Source organism: Carassius auratus, chromosome 37, assembly GCF_003368295.1.
Source record: "Carassius auratus strain Wakin chromosome 37, ASM336829v1, whole genome shotgun sequence".
Lineage (NCBI taxonomy): Eukaryota > Metazoa > Chordata > Actinopteri > Cypriniformes > Cyprinidae > Carassius > Carassius auratus.
The window spans coordinates 6,697,431-6,715,833 of NC_039279.1; the positions used below are offsets into that span (position 1 = coordinate 6,697,431).

At 37.3% G+C, this 18,403-nt stretch overlaps 1 protein-coding gene across 19 annotated transcripts in view; it reads left to right on the forward strand.

Annotated features, from left to right (window-relative positions):
* The window catches only part of LOC113056007 (calcium/calmodulin-dependent protein kinase type II subunit gamma-like), a 64,133-nt gene that overhangs the window by 36,727 nt on the left and 9,003 nt on the right, over positions 1-18,403 (forward strand). For 9 of the 19 annotated variants that reach the window (XM_026222452.1, XM_026222434.1, XM_026222435.1 and 6 more), the window contains exons 5-16: positions 1,179-1,244; positions 3,614-3,686; positions 5,681-5,783; positions 6,404-6,487; positions 6,919-7,013; positions 9,449-9,571; positions 10,047-10,130; positions 10,248-10,290; positions 10,770-10,832; positions 16,219-16,259; positions 16,623-16,709; positions 17,983-18,027. In XM_026222452.1, the coding sequence (XP_026078237.1) occupies positions 1,179-1,244; positions 3,614-3,686; positions 5,681-5,783; positions 6,404-6,487; positions 6,919-7,013; positions 9,449-9,571; positions 10,047-10,130; positions 10,248-10,290; positions 10,770-10,832; positions 16,219-16,259; positions 16,623-16,709; positions 17,983-18,027 (907 nt within the window). The remainder of the gene's footprint in view (positions 1-1,178; positions 1,245-3,613; positions 3,687-5,680; positions 5,784-6,403; positions 6,488-6,918; positions 7,014-9,448; positions 9,572-10,046; positions 10,131-10,247; positions 10,291-10,769; positions 10,833-16,218; positions 16,260-16,622; positions 16,710-17,982; positions 18,028-18,403) is intronic. The other 10 variants (XM_026222441.1, XM_026222447.1, XM_026222442.1 and 7 more) reach the window with 4 other exon arrangements.

Sequence of the window (18,403 nt, forward strand, 5' to 3'; positions counted from 1 at the left end):
TTAATAAAAACTAGAATTGTATATAAATAATAATTATAATGAGCTAGTTTCTGTATTCAGGAGAGTTTATAATTCTCAATAGCTGTAGGGTACTTCCCTTTTTTTAAATGAGGATGGACAAGTTATCAAATCCGAGACATTTTGTTCCAGTGAATTATGCTAGAGGCCCCATTCCTGCAGGCAGATAAATGCAGCTGAAATATATTTGACAAAAACACCTTGTACGCACTTTCCCAGGTGTCAAAAATATATCCTTCAAATTTTATGGGATCTGCCAGCAGAATTGATGGGTAGACATTTCTTGGTGGCCCTATAAATGCGATTTAGTGCTGTCAAGATGGTTGTTTCTGTGATTGTGGCCTGGGATCACCAGTCCAGTTTACTTAGATTTTTCCAGGCATCACTGTGGAGCTCAATTTATGTGGAACAAAGGCTATGTTACTAATGTTCCTTTTATGTGTCTCATGCTCACCTCAGTGCCAACTGCTCTCCATCCTCATATATTGAGCAATATTACTACTATACTATAATATTACTAATATACTTACTACTATTTAAAATAACAATATTTACATATGTGTGTATATATATATATATATATATATATATATATATAATATATATATATATATATATATATATATATAATATATATATATATATATATATATATATATATATATATATATATATATTTATATATATATATATTTATATATTTACGCTAAAATAGAATTTTATCATAATTTATTAAATTAAATGAAAAATTTATTATTATTGGTATTATTATTATTATTATTAAATATATTGTACATTAATTGCAATTATTATTATTACTGCCATTTTTGTGTTTTTAGTGAGATATATATTTTAGTGAAATGTACCAGTTTTGGCTAGAATGCCACCGATTACAACAGTTAAACTCTGGTAACTTTGTAATTTTACTGTAATTTTACTGTGGTAAAATTATAACTGCATCCCTGAATCCGATAATATACACAGAATATCCATATCAGACCATAAATGTTTTACTGCAGCATCACATACATTTGCGATCATGTTTATATAGGTGTCAGTTCTGCCTCTTGCTGCTGACCAAAATATCCCAAACCCCAGCACGCACCACTCTCTCATCCCTTGTTTCGCTGTTTTCTTTTTTTCTTTCTCTCTTTCCGCAGTGTGACTGGGGGGGAGCTGTTTGAGGACATCGTCGCCAGAGAGTATTACAGTGAAGCTGACGCAAGGTGGGCTCTCCAATTTACTGTTGCTGTGGTTACTGTGCTGCAGCCTGCAGTGAGCAGGTCACGCATACACACACACACACACACTTACATCTGATTCAAAAGCACAGAAAGAGGATGATCCCTTTTGTGCAGAAAAAACTGAGATCCTTTATGGATTGTGGAGCTGCAGAACTGGCAATCAACAGGTGCCAAAGAAAAAAACGCATCCATTTGGCCTCCGTTGGCCCCTCCTGTGCATCACTTCTGCAGCACAAACAGCACTGGCACTAAGCGGCAAACATTAAGATTCTTTCTAAACCGGTTTCTCATAATGGAAACTCCAGTAAGCACAGAAATAGCACAATTTGAACAGTGTCTTCAGGAACCAGCAGTGAGTGTGTTAGTCTCTAAGGGACTCTTGACTCCAAGTTAAAGCCCCAGGCATCCAACACAAACACCCTCCAGCAGTTAGCTGTGTTTTAATGCGTTAATAAGAGTTGCATGATGCCAATTTAGCTTCTAAGCTTTGATTACATTACATAGGTAAAGAAAGATAAAAAGAGGGTGAGTGGGGAAAAAAACGAGTAGTTTTGTAAAGAAATCAGCTGTCTTATTTGTGTGTGTGCATATACTTGAGTGAGACAGAGACAGGTCTTTTGTGTCCAGTTGGATTTGTGCTGTCCTGAAAATGGAATGCTGGGCTTAAAATGTCACCAAATTTGGGCAAATAGCTTCTGTTTTCTTTTGTAATATTAATATACTCAGCCTTTTCCAGCCTACTTTCTTATCTCGTGTACTCATTTTTTGTTCCTTGTGACATGTCCTAACAAGGCATGGTAAAGTGACTTGTCACCTAGTTAGGACAACATATTCGCACTTTCATCAAGTTATAAAATAACATAATATAATATCACTCAATTTAAATGATTATTTTAAAACAGTTGTGTTGTCATGTTATGGCAAAACAAATGGATAGCTTAGTAATATAATGATTTAAATAGCAGTCTGCACTTGCCAAGTTTATAAAATAAAGTAAAATAAAATAATGTAATATCATTACTATGTTAAAATGATTCATACATCATATTGTTTTAAGTAATATTATAGCAAAAGAGGTGGTTTGCTTACTAATATAATTTAAATGGCAATTAAAATACACAGTACGAGTCAGCAACTGGCAAGTTAATAAAATGCAATATAATATAGAAATACTTATTTAAAAATATTATACTAAATACTATGCTATGCTATGCTATACTATACTACTAAGCTATCCAACTGTTTTGCTAAAGCCCATGTATTAAGGTCTATTGAATGCAATTATGTCCTAACCATCATCTGTGCCATTTCCTCAGAACAAATTCAATAAGGATCTAAAGACAGTCATGGAGAATTTCACATTAATTCTAAGTATCTATAAGGCAGCATGACACCACAGCAACACACACACAAACACATTGTGGTTCATCTGTCCTGGTTAGGCCTCTCTAACATTCTGTTATAGGATTACAGTTTTAAGAGGGATGAGATAACGCGTGTGTCCGTGCGTGCGTGTGTGTATGCATGCATGTGTGTGTGTGTGTGTGCCTGTCAGAGAGTGAGATGCTTTTCCAAGAGTAATGCCCACCCCAGCTATCCCACAATCCCCTGCTCAGCTTACCTTGTGCTTCAGTCATTACACTTGACCCCAGCTCAGTGTTAAAGTAGCAAAAGTACATTAATATCAATTATCCAGTCATGGTGTTTAATTTAATTGCTTAATTGAATTGTCCAGCCACTTTACTGTAATCAATTTATTTTGGTTGAGCATTTATTATAATTAATGCATTTCAATTATAGACTTTATTTCTTTACATAATTACTGTATAATATAAGACTGTACAACAGTTTTTTGGTAATGTGGTTTAATATGATTTATTTTTGTGGAAGCATTTATGGTTTGGCAATTTTATAAATGGTTATTTTAACATCACAGCATGATATATGATATCAACTGCAGAATACTCTTCAAATGTAGTGTATTTTTAAAGGCATTGTTCACCCAAAAATGAATGTTGTTCTCTACCCATATGTTTTTTTTTCTCTTTGGGACAAAAAAGGAGAAATTTTGAAGAATCTTTGAGCTTTTTCTTACAATGAAAGAAGCATTAAACGGGCTGTCAAGTGTTAAAAAAGACAACACGCACACAAACACTATAAAATTGCTCCATGTGTAAAACTACACTTTTCAGAGATGGCAAAATTAAGAAAAAGAATGTCAATATGATGGAACCGATTTTGGTATACAGTAAAAATAAAAGGTTAAAATCGATATTTAGCCTTATATCACCACCTCACATATCCTTATGATCTTTCTCTGCCACTGATTGATTTATTATTCTGTTTTTCAGCCAGTGCATCAATCAGATCCTGGAGAGTGTCAATCACATTCACCAGCATGACATCGTGCACAGAGACCTTAAGGTGAGCGGGAGCCTGTCGCCATGACAACCACACACACACACAGCAACCGGCCTGTCTCTGAGCGTTTCCGAGTCGATGCTCTGCTCTGCTCAAACACACAGATTTACGTGCACAGAAATATTTATGCCCCTCAGTTTGATTACAATTCTTTAATACTGCATTCTGTGTGGTTCTGGTACTAGTTATTTACTGTCGATATGCCCAGATACTTCTTACAAAGACTTTTTGGACATTCTGTGTCAAATCAACCAAATTTCAGAAACTTCCCCATCTCAGATTGATCATTTTGTTAATATCTTCAGACATTTCTCTTACGTGTTGTCTCGACAGTGACAGTATGTTTTTGATAGCATATAGAGACACAGTTTTATCGTGTCCTCCTATTGTGCATTAGTCACATCCCTCCCTCATGTGTATGTGAGCCCAATGCCGAGCAGCAGAGATGTGCTCAGCCCGGTTGCCATAGTGAAGAACGTGATATGACAACTGTTGCTGGTATTGCCTGAGAGACTGAGGGATGTGGGAGGGATCACCATGAGTCCCACCATTCCTCATTTATAGTCTGTGCATTTAATGAGGGAGAGCGAGAGATTCACACCTATGGGCATAAATGTCCCAGCCTCCTTATAACGGATGCATTTCAATTCTGAGCTTGAATGTAGGACTCGAGGATGAACTCTGTGCATTGAGAGGATATATGCGCAGCGGCTAATAAATCAAGCCTATTGAGTTGTGTATTCCAGAAGGGAGGGGAAATCGACTGTTCCAGCATATATTTTAGTGTGAACGTCCTCCATTGTGCCTAATATATCTTTCTGGGCCTCTTCACGTAGTTGTCTAGTTGAAGCTCTTGGATATTTATGTATGTCTGTGTTTGATTTCAAATATGGAGCACTGACAAAACCACAGGAAATCCACCCTGATATTTGCTGAGTGTAAATGTGGTAGTAAAGCAAACACAATTTAGCTATGGTTAACCTTTAAGCTATATATAAACTCATTTACATGTGAAGAGATCTTTAACCCCCAAAATCTGTCATATTGTACTGAACAGGTTTGGCTAGTGTTCGTCTGCTCCTCTGCTAGTGATGCACTTCTCTTTAATGACTGGTCACACTGACAGTGTTGCAGGTTGCAGAGTGGCTGTATTGCTGGTCTTGTGGGTGTTACTTCTGCTTGATATCTTCATGTTACTGGTGAACTTTCAAATTTAACTCGGATTCAAAAAATAAATAAAGAAAATTAATCTAATTTTTAAGATAATATTTTGTATCATTATATTTAATATAATTATTTAAACGCATTTTTTGTAATTCTATTTTTGTAATCATATTACCATTACTGTATTTTTTTAAAAAAGAACATGTACTACCATTTTAAAGTTTGGGTTGGGTTCAGTATATGTGTGTGTGTGTGTGTGTGTGTGTGTGTGTGTGTGTGTGTGCGCATGTGTGTGTGTGTATATATATATATATATATATATATATATATATATATATATATATATATATATATATATACACACACATGCGCACACACACACATGCGCACACACACACACACACACATATATATATATATATATATATATATATATGTATATGTATGTGTGTGTGTAAAAGAATAAATTAATACTTTTATTAAGCAAGTATGTATTCAATTAATTTAAAGACATTTATAATTGTATTTTAAACAGTTTAATAAGAAAAAAAATTATCATGGTTTATTTAAAATTAAGCAACATGTTTTCAACATTTATAATTGTAACAAATGTTTCTTGAGCTGCAAATCCGCATATTTCAGTGATTTCTGAAGGATCATGTGACATTGCAAACTGGAAAAAATGATGAGAAGTAATGAGAATCTTTTTTGAAAGTGTTAGGAATTCTAAGATCACATAGCTGCACACTGGGCACTCTCTAATCTGATCTTTGTAACCTCACTTTGCTGACTGTTTGAAATGTTTGTGAGGCTTCCTGTGCTTTCCTCCTCAGCCCGAGAACTTGCTGTTGGCCAGTAAGATGAAAGGAGCGGCAGTAAAGCTGGCTGATTTTGGGCTGGCCATCGAGGTGCAGGGAGATCAGCAGGCCTGGTTTGGTAAAGAACTTTCACTTCAGCTCTGTAATTCTACATCTCACACAAACTTATGTGAGGAACTCAACAACTGTTGTTTACTTAGCTACACCTACCCAAACCTTTTCCAGATCACTTACAGACAATTTGAGATATGTTTATTCATATGTTTATTTATTTTTACTACTGTTGCTTTAGGTTTGACAGGATTTCCTGAATTAATGAGGATTTCCCCCACAAATCTGTGCTGATTCGATCTTCTAATGTTTTTTCGGTTTATCTTAAAAGGATTTTGCAACATTACCTCCAGTCTGAAATGGGTTGGGTTTGCCGTACAGGCTTATTTTCAGGCCGTGCTAAATGCTAATCTTAGCCCATTTCATGTTTGGCTCTCATACATCATTCCTTTCGGTGTGTGAAAGACCCTTTAGCAATGAAAATGCCCCTCTATAGCTGCCTCTCCTGGATAAAACCATCAGGCAGGATTCTCTCGGGGCCTGTGGCCCCCTACTGGCGGCTGGTTGTTTCTGCTGGTGTGAATATTAATTGGCTGTTACATTGCCTACAGGCGCCTGCAGTTTGAATCCACTTTATCTTATCCTCAGAGTGCAGTATGGTCACTTTCCAACCGGTTTTTGTCACAGGTTTTGCTGGCACACCTGGCTACCTGTCTCCAGAGGTATTGAGGAAGGATCCCTACGGCAAACCTGTGGACATATGGGCCTGTGGTGAGTTTTTAACTGGGTCCTTAATCATTAGACCCCTTGCATATTCACTTTGCTTCCTATATTAACAGGCTGCAGTATCCACACTGCACAAGTTTTGGCACCAAGCCTGTTTTTAATACATGGTTTTTTAAGGAAATAATGAGTTAACTACTTAAGTTACACATTAAGTAACAAGGCAGTGATTAGGTAAAGTAAAACAATTAGGACTTAAATACGTGTTTCCTCATCAAGCATCATACTTTATTGTACTAATACTTTAATGATCTGTTGTTACACACACAAACACACACACATATCTATATATATACTGTATATATGTGCAATCAACTTGGAGATACAGTAAATTAATAAACGCTGTCAGTCAATCCGAATCGAATATTCTTTCCGTCAGCCAATCAGAGTACTTTTCTCTTTCTGTCTTTCTTTTACAGGTGTAATCTTGTACATTCTATTAGTGGGCTATCCTCCATTTTGGGATGAAGATCAACACAAGTTATACCAGCAGATCAAGGCTGGAGCTTATGATGTAAGTACATCTGTCGGTCGATGAAGCCCCTCTCTCTAACGTCTCTAGTCTTTCCTGCTGCTCTAAAACCTCCTTCATCTGATTGGTCTTTGAATGCATCATCAAGTCTTTCAACTGAGGCATTCACTAGGAGTGGAAAACCTCTTTTGCCACATTTCTGTCAAACTTTCATACATTTTTGACGTGATGTTGTAACTTAAAATCATATTTTTGGGTGTTTCTAATTTGTCCTGTCTATGTGGACTCATCAAGCCATTTAATAAATCAGTCTAGTGAGGCTTAGTTAATTTTAGACCACACATCACAAGGCCTCTACATCCTTTCAGAAAATCACTGGAATTTCACAGCAGGTTACCATTAACATTTCCCGTGAATGTCTGTGAAATCACTTTGAAATAAATTCAAGGCAGTACTGTTAAAAAAAAAAAAATGTTTAAACTGATGGCAATAATAGGCCCAAGAGGGGTTGAAGACACCAAACAAAAGAATTAAATAAAACAAAGTAAAATAAACTAAAAAGTAAAGTAAAATAAAATAATCAAATGCTGGAACAATTAATGAATGAGCTGGAATTTATATTTTATTTTATAAAATACTTTTTCATAGTTTTTAAAAAAAAATTATTTCTGAGTCAGTCAACCTTTAAAGAATGATCCTTTTTCCCTATTAATTTTATTTAATAAAATATAATAAAATAAATAAACTTCCAGCTTATTGCTTAATTGTTAATGAATTTTTTGAATACAGCAGATGTCACAACACACACTGTGGTCTGAATGCCTGTTTAATTTCTGATTGGATGTTACTAAGAGCTATTGGTGCTGTTATTGATTATGTCATGCCCTCCCTGACGCATTGCAGAGAGATGAGCTTTGCTTCGAAACAGCTGCCTCTTGTCCCGGAGTGTATGTGCTTGTTTGCTAGCGTCTGTGTGTGTGCATTTTTGAATTGTCCATCTGTTGCATCACAGTCTCATACCCTCAGATGTATGTGGCATGACACGGAGTGAGTGACTACCCTGGAGAGATGCTCACCCCATTAAATTTTATGTGTCAAATAAAAGGTCAGAGATGATGTAACTGTGACCTTCTTGTAAAAATGGATTGAATGCATGTTACACTGTTAGATGGTTTTGGTGGTCACAGTGTTGGGCAGGCCAGGTCAGTTTACCTCAGGGAATGGACAGTATGACAAAAATTCAACCACAACATGGTTTTTGGGTCTTGGTCTGTTTAGGTCAGTGATCCCTCAGTGGATGTAGTGACATAATTGAGGACTAAAAATAGATATGATGCAAAGCCATTGAAATCAAGACTGATGCTCAGAGGCATATAGTTGTACATTTATATTTTCATTGTACTTAATATGCTTTAATTTGGGATGGAAACTCTTAACTGAACAAGGAACTGTTAAGACCCCTGGTTTAGACAGTATATTAAATGTGGTAGTGCTGGTAAAGAGCTAAAATAAAAGATTTTCAAAGGGGTTTTAATTTAATGTTATTATTTTCTCTTAGTAGGCTATTTGGAAATTAGTGGACAAAAAGTGATACGATGAATCATGATGAATAAACAGTGCAAAAATGTTATACACAATACTGTTCAAAAGTGTGGGGTCAGTACAATTTTTTAATTGAAAGTCTCTAATGTTATGAAATACTGTTACATTTGAAAATAGCTGCTATCAGTATATTTAAAATTTGGATTTATTCCCACGAAGCAAAGCTAAATTGTTATGTGAATATAAGCCTCCTTATCCGTTACCAGCTTCTGTCACTGCATCTTCTAGCCATGTGTTCACGTTTGGATGCGCCATCTGCAATCTTGAATGGCCATCTTTGCTGAAGCAACGCACAGCGGTGCAAAAATGCCCCAGCCATGCAATGTATTAACAGTGCCCTGAGCCAAAAGCGCAGCTGAATCCGTGTGTGTAAGGACTTGCAAGCACCTGCAGAGTTTCTAAGTACAATCCACACACTCGTTTTAGCTGATGCAACACAGCTTGATGCGCAAAACAAATTATACTTCCTGGACCCGGCCCAAGGTTTTCTTGGAACAGACAAAGGATTTGTAATGGTCACATTAAGATCTCCTGGTACGAAAGAGAAGGTGTGACACACATTCAACATGGATACAGACACGGCTTTTTATTGGCTAATTACAACTGCAATTCCTCTAGTTATGTGCTGCAATGAAGGCATGAGGTGTGAAATGCGCAAGCAACATGTTTCAAGCACCAGCCGTGCCGAATAGGCCTACATTAGGGCTGATTGCTGTGACTCATTGGATCCTGTACGCTGCCTTGTGATACATTTAATTTCATTAGGCACCAGTGCAGATCGCTCTGTATGTGTGTCAGTACATCTTGTGGTATGAAAGCTCTTTAAGCATTTAGATTTCATATCTGATCCTCGCTCATGATGCTTGCCCCCACAGTTTCCTTCTCCGGAGTGGGACACGGTCACCCCCGAGGCCAAGAACCTCATCAATCAAATGCTGACCATCAACCCAGCAAAGAGAATCACCGCAGAGCAGGCCCTCAAGCACCCATGGGTCTGTGTAAGTTATCTCTGCTGAAGACTACCGCAAGCTCCAAGCAAGAAAGATCTATTGGGGGATCTGAGCTCTTTAAGAGTTTAATATGAAATGTCGTTTTCACATTCACACATTTTGTGCTCTCAGAATCGGTTAATGTGTTCGTTTTGCTGCTTGACTCCTGGGGTTGCCAGATTTCAGGGGTTTAAATCCCCCAATCATGGTGAAATTTAGAATGAAGTTTCTCAAATGAGAACACTTGTTTATCTCGATTATCATTCTGCGCAAAATAATCATGATTATCAGTTTAACTATTATTATTAACAACTTAAGTGTGGTCCATACAACTTATGCTCTGTTTTCTGATTGTTAGAGAGTAGCAGTGTCTGATTAATGAGTGAATCATACTTTTGAGTCAGATCTTTTGAATCCACGCGTTGAATGATTTATTCATGAATGACTTGATCTTGTAATGCTAATATGGAATATTTGGTTTCAGCAACGGTCCACAGTGGCATCCATGATGCATCGCCAAGAGACCGTGGAGTGCTTGCGCAAGTTCAACGCCCGCAGAAAACTCAAGGTATGTGATGGGTTTGAAGAGCCCTTAGACTAACTCCAGTTTTCCTCCCTTGGGTAATTAGTGCTGAAAGTCCTGTTGCCATGGAATAAACACTCTATTTTCTCTGTCTTTGTTCAGGGAGCCATTCTCACGACTATGTTGGTTTCTAGAAACTTCTCAGGTGAGTTTCCTCAATCTCCAGGGATCAGGTAGGGAAGTGCAAAGTCAAGGATGAACTTTGCCCACCTCTTGAAGTTTTGCACCAGTTCCCACGTTAAAAAAAGATGTCGAACGGCTGGCTTAGTAATTAAATGGAGGGAAAATTCACTTGGGATCTAGAGCTTTGGATTACAGGAGTATAAAGTTTTGGATTTTTCTGCTTCAAATCTCGGTTTCCTTTTCTCTGAGGCTCGAGGATAACAGTAAAGGAATACCAATAACTTCCTTTTCAGTTTAATATCAGTTTACTTCCTGAACAGAAGATGTTTATTGTTTGTGCAGGTGACTCTTATGTCTTTGATATAGCAGGATTGAGAGCTTTAGTTTCTCGTTATTTTTCTAGACCTTGATTCCTTGTAATAAACAAAGGTAATTTGTTCAGTAGAGGGTTTGAAAACCGTTCCATAGCTTCTCCCAACTCAACACCTCTCTGTCCACTAGTGGGCCGGCAGCATACCAGCCCTGCTGCTCCCACCACAAGCACTGCCGCGCTTGCACAGGAAGGTATGTGAGAGTGCATCTCCTCACCTCGCCACCAGGGGGACCAGCGAGTCCCCTCCTCAATATCTCCAAACCCCCACCCTCCCCCTGCTCTCCCAAATCAGCATGCAGCCAATGAGAAGCCTGCCTCTCTTGCCATCACTTGCATAAATGATTTCTACTCTCATGAACCACTTCTGCTGTTATAGTCTTAGAGATGTTCCCATGTTTTAAAGGATAGTGGCCTGCTGAATTTCCATTTCCCACATACATGTCATGCATTTGAGCGCTGTGTAATACTTTATGGAATAGCATTTTTTTTTTGGCCATGTTTTTACTACTGCTTTGCTTTTACATGACCATGTAACTTTAACATTAATCTAGCTAGCTTTAACCCTAAAAGTTTTAAGAAGCATTAGTGCAGGTTCAGTTGTCTAATATGGGTCTTATTAATTAAATGATTATAAATGCTATAGAACAGTTATGCTTCATTTTTAAAAATGTCATATATTTTTTTAAATATTTATTATATTGTATTTTATATTATATTATTATTATTATTATTTTAATCATCTCAACTCACACTGATCTGACTACAATTAATACATTTAAATAATGTAATCCAATGTAAATTATACTAAATGTAAATTAAATTAACAGTTCAGTTTGGTGGCCAAATCACTATTTGCTGTAACTGTAAATTTGATAAAAGTGGTGTTCTAAGCATCTGCCAAATTAAGAAAAATGCTCAAAAGTTAAACTGTTTTCTAGTATTCAAAATTATGCTTTGTTTTGATTGGGATTTCTTAATTTAAATCTTTTTCTTGACCGATCAGTGTTTGTTACCATGTTTTGAGAATGCCTCTTATAGCAACATTATAGCTTTTTTTCAGCTATCAAACGGTCCATTTATTTATCTGTCTGCATAGATCAGCTCTTTTTATATGCCTGAACAAATAATGTCTTGTTTTGTCTCACAACTGTCCCCAGTTTAGTTTACACACAGTGGCCCTAGGCAAAAGTAATCCAATCAATACCGCAGCACTCCATTCATGTTACTGATCACCACCACAAGTCTCGGCATGCATTATCGTCTGCATGGAGTAAAAAAAAAAAGCAAATGTCGCTTCTCCTCCTTTGATTAGACTTTCTCTTTTTTTTTTTTTTTTTCTCTCTCTCTTGCTCTGTCCCTCTCGGTTAAATTGCTTCAGCCCTTTTTGGCTCTCTCCTTCCCTGCTGATCAGCTGGTGTTTTGTGCAACTGGGTTAAATAGCAAAGGGAAGTCTGCTTTAGCTGATGATATAGGATCCCGGTCATGTGTCTGTGCTCAGCCCACCTCAGTGCTCTCCACTTCAGGCACAATGAAGAGGTTTGGAAGTTTTTAGATCTGTGTCCTGTGTCATGAGCTAAAGCAGACCCGTGCAGCCTAGCCAAGCTACCATTGTCCTACCACTCTCCTTTCAACTCTTCCTTCTTCCCTCGCCCAGTGCGCAGGGGCTTAACCACATGGACGGCAGGAGCGGGGTTGGCTTGCTGCCAGTCGTCAGACCCCATGTAGCCGGCGCAAGGGTCCGGTGAGTGCCAGGTGGTCTGCGGGGAAGGAGGCCCTCTGGAGGGCAGATGGACAACACTGTTGACAGTGTCTCTGAGTCAGGAGAAAGTGGAGAGTTGTGTTGTCTGATCAAATTGAAATTGTCCCACTCTTACCAAAGTCGGGGACATCTGTCTATCAGTTTGAGTAAATGTCAGCCAGCTGCCATTTTCAACAAGCTTTGTCTGAGCAGCTGTCAGCGTGGTGAGAAGACCTCATATGTACGTAATGGTCAAAGCAGAACAATTAGGAAAAATCTCAGCATCTGTTCGGATCCTCCAGGGTTATGGAAACCAAACAAGAGATCTTCGCAGTCTTGTTGAACCTGCTACAATGTTTTCACTGTTTTGGTAGTTAGTTATTCTCTTAAAGGGGTCATATGATGCAATTTAAAATGTTCCTTTCTCACTGGAGTGTTACAAGCCGTTTATGAACCGATACGATCCCTAAAGTCTCAAACCTGAAGAGTTATTCTTTATAAAAGTTAAGACTCGTCCACGGCCTCCTAAAACGCCTCGTTTAAACACGCCCCCACATGTCTGCATCACTGTGTGGGAAGATTTGCATAAAACCTCCCAAATGTTCTCGCAAAGAAAGATGTTTCTCGCTGTAGTATTGTTACCGCCGCCGCCATGTCGTGGAGATGAAGTGTGTTTCATTGTGAGAGCAAACCTTTGTTTGTTCTTCCAAAAGAGGACAAAACTAGAAATCAGTGGTTAAGTTGTTTTTAAACAGTTAAACCCAATTATTCAGATGTGTGCAGCGCATTTTATGAGGATCGTTACCTGAACAGGCTACAATGAGTAGGCTACAATACTTCTGTGCACAAAGGCTGTTGGCACAAAGGACAGTCTGGCACTTCTGACTCACAGTCTGTAAGTATGTTTTCATATTTAAAGAATTTGCCACTGGTGATTCAAACGCGTGTTTTGAGCAGTGTAGAGTAGCGCTTGTTGTTTATCATTTCTCCGATCACAAATGCAGACATGGTTTTATGTTTACATGGCACGCTATGCAATGCAATGTGTAAAAAGATGGTATAAGTCATTATAATCAGTAATTATGTCCTCACTGGATGCAACAAATGCCTCCTTTGTAATCTGTTTTATTGGTTTTGTCTCGTTGCACTGGGCATCACAGTATGGTGAGGGGCGTAACATATCGGTCACATGCTTGAGGTATTCAGCCAATCACAATGCACTGGATAGCTGGCCAATCAGCGTACACCTCGCTTCTCAGACCAATGAGCTTTGTAAAAATCTAAGCATTTCAGAGAGGCGGGACATAGAGGAGAAACAGTAATGTATATTATGTGGAAAATTTGCTTTTTAAACCTTAAACCACATAAACACATTGCATTACACCAAATACCAACATAATGTTCTTTTTAGCAATGTCATATGACCCCTTTAATGTTTCTGCAGTATGTATACTACATGGTACAGGAGCACTAACATACCTTTTGAGAGCTATCCATTAGCATTCCCATTAAAAGGAAGTATGCAACCTGGATGCTGCTGGGAAAAATGCACTCTCAGTTCATTGTTTGAATAACATTGCGAAAGGTTTTAATGTTCTGACACATGATTGAACTAAAAATGTAATTTTCCCTTGATTTTAGCTCTATGGACTGCAAATGTGGCCTCATTCACCACAGAAAATCCCATTGGAAGGGGATTACTGTAGACATTTTCTTTCTTTTTTACTAAATAACGGATAAGTCACAGAGTTTAAAGTTGTATTTAACCTGGAATATTCCTTTTAATGTTCTTTTGAGCCGTCCAGTCAATGCTCTCCATCAGTTCTTGGCTTCAACTAGTACTGTAAGTCTTTATAACTCTTTATATTCTGTTATTGTTAAAGCCAGTGCTCCAGTGGACGTAAGATGTTAACCATTAACCAGTAATGACATTTCATCAGTGTTTCTTCATCTTTAAGAGCTTGTTTGAAAATGATTTCTTCCTCCCTCTATAATTTATTTCCGCTCAGTATTAATAGTGGTATGACTGCAATGTGGCCGTGCTGGGGTCCCATATTCATCTGATTGTTGCACAGTATAACAGAAGATTGCTGGCTCAGCTTTCCCAGTCACAGTCTGTGAATCCTATTTGACATAGTTAGATATGTGAGAGACAATGGAATTGTAACGAGTTGAGGTCTAGCTTTATGACTCCTTTGCTTTGCATTATGGGACCCGTAGTTTAATGCCATTGGCACTGCATGGCTGACTGTATGGTGAACTGCATCCACCACCAGCACCTCTCACCTCATGATTAGTAAAGCATGAAAGCAGGCCTGCAATGCAAACAATGCCTGCTATCGTCCAGCTTGTTCTCTCTGCTACTAAGTAGTTTTTGTTTTCTTCTTAACCCTGCCATTTTTTCCCCCACTTGTTTATGGAAGGTAAGGTGCTTAACAGGACAATCGATTTAAAACCAGTTTTGTTTCTGTTATTGGGGTTTTCTAAGCCTTACTCAAGTCATTTGATTGTTCTCTAAAGGATCCTGAAGTGTATCGGGGGTCATTTCCCTTAGATCGACTCAAAATCAGTGGCATATATTAGGCATGATTTGCCCTTATTACAAATGCAGTTGCAAATGGATGATAAATTCATTGTCTTTATCTGCTCTCAGATTGGTGAAAAATGTAATAAAATGCGCAATTTATTTTAAGTACATTAAAATAGTTCATTTTAAAATGGTTATATCATGCATTTAAGCATTATATCAAGCTTTTTTGTTAGGGTTATTGAGTAAAGTTTTCTTTATTTCTCTCTCTTTGACAACATAATGGTCAAAATTGTAATTTTTAATTTTAATTAGCAGGAATTGTTTCTTTTGCTTCTGTTGCTGTAAGAAATACTCCCTCAAATGTGAAGTGAGAAACAGCACTTCACCGATTTTATTGATTTTATTTGCATTTATGAATGCACTATTGATTAAAAGTCTGAGATTGGTATTATTTTTTCGATGTTTTTGAAATGCTTTTATGCTCACTAATGCTATATTTATTTGATAAAAAAATATTTTCATTTTTTTTTTTTTTTTTTACATGTAATTTATTCCTGTGATGGTTACACTGATTTTTCAGCAGACCAGTCATTACTCTTCAAAAACAGTGTCTTCAGTGTCATGAAATCATTCTAATTTGCTGATTTGAACTTTTTTAAGTTACTATTAATGTTGAAAACAGCTTTGATGCTTAATATTTTTGTAGAAACCAAAAAGCTTTTTTCTGGATTCTTTGATGAATAGTAAATTTACAGCATTTATTTAAAATAGAAATCTTTTTTTTCTTTTTTCTAGTCACTTTTGTGACATTTGTCACTCTGCCAACTGCAGTTACTTGTTTCTAAGGTTGAGTTTTAATAAATGATCTCTCTCACAGCTGAGAAGTTTGAGTTTGAAGTTACAGTGCGTTTTCAGACCGTAGTAGTTAAATGATCTCACTTAAAGCTATTGAAAAAATAGATTTCTCTAGATATGACCCCTTTAAAGTACAACTTAATTATTTTCATTTGCAGCAAGTTATTTATTTATATTATAAGATACATGCTTTTTCCCTTCACCTCCCAAAGCTTCATATGTCTCTGGATTAATCTTTGTATATATAGATCTCTAAAAATATCTCATGTGGGAAAAAAAAAAAGATTCTAGTCAGCATTGCCTCCCAAACCCTGTATGCTAATGAATGACTGAATGCAAGCCAGCAGTAAGTTAATTGTTTTATATGGGCATTTATTTGAATTATGTGCAGCATTCTAAAAGTTTTGTCACTCGCGCTACATGTAGTAATTTAGTCTCTCTGTGTTCCCTACAGCATGCAAAAGTTTACTCAACAAAAAGGCAGATGGAGTCAAGGTAAGCCCATAGATGTTCCTTATATACTTACTTTTGTCCAGGAGATTGAGATCTTTTCATCTCTCCAGCAGCCTTCTTAGGTTCCCATCTCTACCAGAGCTTTCCTTTACCTGCTTTTAAAATAAACATGCTTGTTATTAATAATATAAAGTTCCATGGAATGTCCATTGGTTATTGGCGGAGTGTGTGAATGATGGATGTCTTCGTACAGTCATCTTCCTGGTGGATGCGATTCATCTGTTGTGTATTTCTAACTACCACGTCTGGCATGAAACCTTTACTCGCAGGACGATTGGCTCCGATCTTGTCTCTACTGCTGTCATCTCTCTGAAAAGGAAGTTGTATCTGTCCTCTCTATTTCAGCCCCAGACAAACAACACTAAAAACAGTGTAGTGAGCGCTGTAGTGAACGCCATGAAAGAAAGCAACACGGCCTCTTCTACACCGATGGTACCTCATCTACATTCAGCATTCTTTGTAACCCATCTACTCATCTGACCGTTTCCCATAGAACACGATCAAGTGTTTGCAATAGTGTTTGGTGCATGTCAGGAGTTTTTGAACCCATTTTGCATGTACTACATCCCTCAGACCTGTAGTTTTCTGTGCCCTGTGCACGTTTTTCCCACTTATGTGTTTTTTGGGGCCGCTCAGGTCTTTTCGAAGCACATCTGGTACACATAATTGTGTTGTTTTATAAACATGTCATTAGGAGTGATTTGTTCTTGCCTGTAAGCTGCTGGTTTATGTCCTTCTGTACTCTTCTTATCCTTAGTTTGCCTTTGTAGGTGTATTCACACTGCTATTACAAGTATAATATATAGTCATTGAACAAGATTTTGTTATTTGTCCAATCGTTTATGCTACCATACAAAATAGCATTGATATATGGATTTTAGTACTAATTTTAGGACCCTTGCGAGTTGGAGTGCATAAACCAATCAGAGTAAAGATGCAGTGTCCCAAACTGAAAGCTGTCAGCCGTGTTGGAATCTAGCAGTGTTCCCTGGAGGTTTAAGAAAAGGAAAGTGGATTGACACTTCAGATGGGGCTTGTTTGCTCGACTGCCCAAATAGCTGTGCAAATAGCATCCTGGGACCTTTAAAACAATCAGTTAAGAGCACAAGTTAACCCCCGACCCCTCCTGAGGCCTCTAAATGCCTCTGTAGTGCTGATGGACAGCTAGAAACCACTGGGCTATCAGACACATACAAGGAATCAGACGCCATATCCCAGTCATATTCACTTTTTGGAGGGTTCAGTTTGGTCATAGAATTTCTGAGAATAAACTGGAAGTTAATCTGAGGAAAAATATAGTGCATATAAACCTTCAAGGTGGATTTATTTTTTACTTATGATTCTCTATTCTCTGGTGTCAGCAGAATTTCAGTTGAATTTGAGAAACTGCATCTTTAAATCTTTGTGCGCATGCCATTTATTATTTTTATGAGTGTACTCGTGTGGTCGGTTTTCTGTAGTGAGCTGTGAATGTTCTTCAAGCACGTCATGAACCCCAACCTTGTGTTTATTTCCACATAAAGTAAATGTCTGTTTAGATCATAATTTTTTTACTTGATCTCAAAATCCTCAGTTTGTGTCTTAGCCAAGACAGCAGTTTTAAAAGTGTGCGTGTGTATTCCTGGAGGACGTTGTGTTCAACCAGATTGTTGGGGATGAGTATTACTACTTTAATCATGATGTAAAATCTTGTTCAATTTTACAGGAGCCACAAACTACAGTTGTGCACAACCCTGCCGATGGCCCCAAGGTACATTTTTCAAGAGCATTTGAAATGGCATTGGGGGAGCGATTCACAAATTGCAGATTTGAACCCATTTTAATAAATATTAATCTTTTCTGATTGCAATTCCTTATTGGATAAAAACTTTTTATTTTATTACCTTAAAAATATTTTTGTTTTTTATTCAGTTTTATTTGTTTGTTATTTTTTAATACTTCATCTGATTTCAGTTTGTAGTTTATTTCAATTTCAATATTTTTTTATGGCTACGGTTTTAGTTTTAGTTAATAATAATAATCCTAATATGTAATAATAATAATTAAAAAACTTGCAAAATATTTGTGAGCATTCACTGAATAAATTTGTAATCACTCTCTCCGACTGAAAAACAATTTGAATTGTG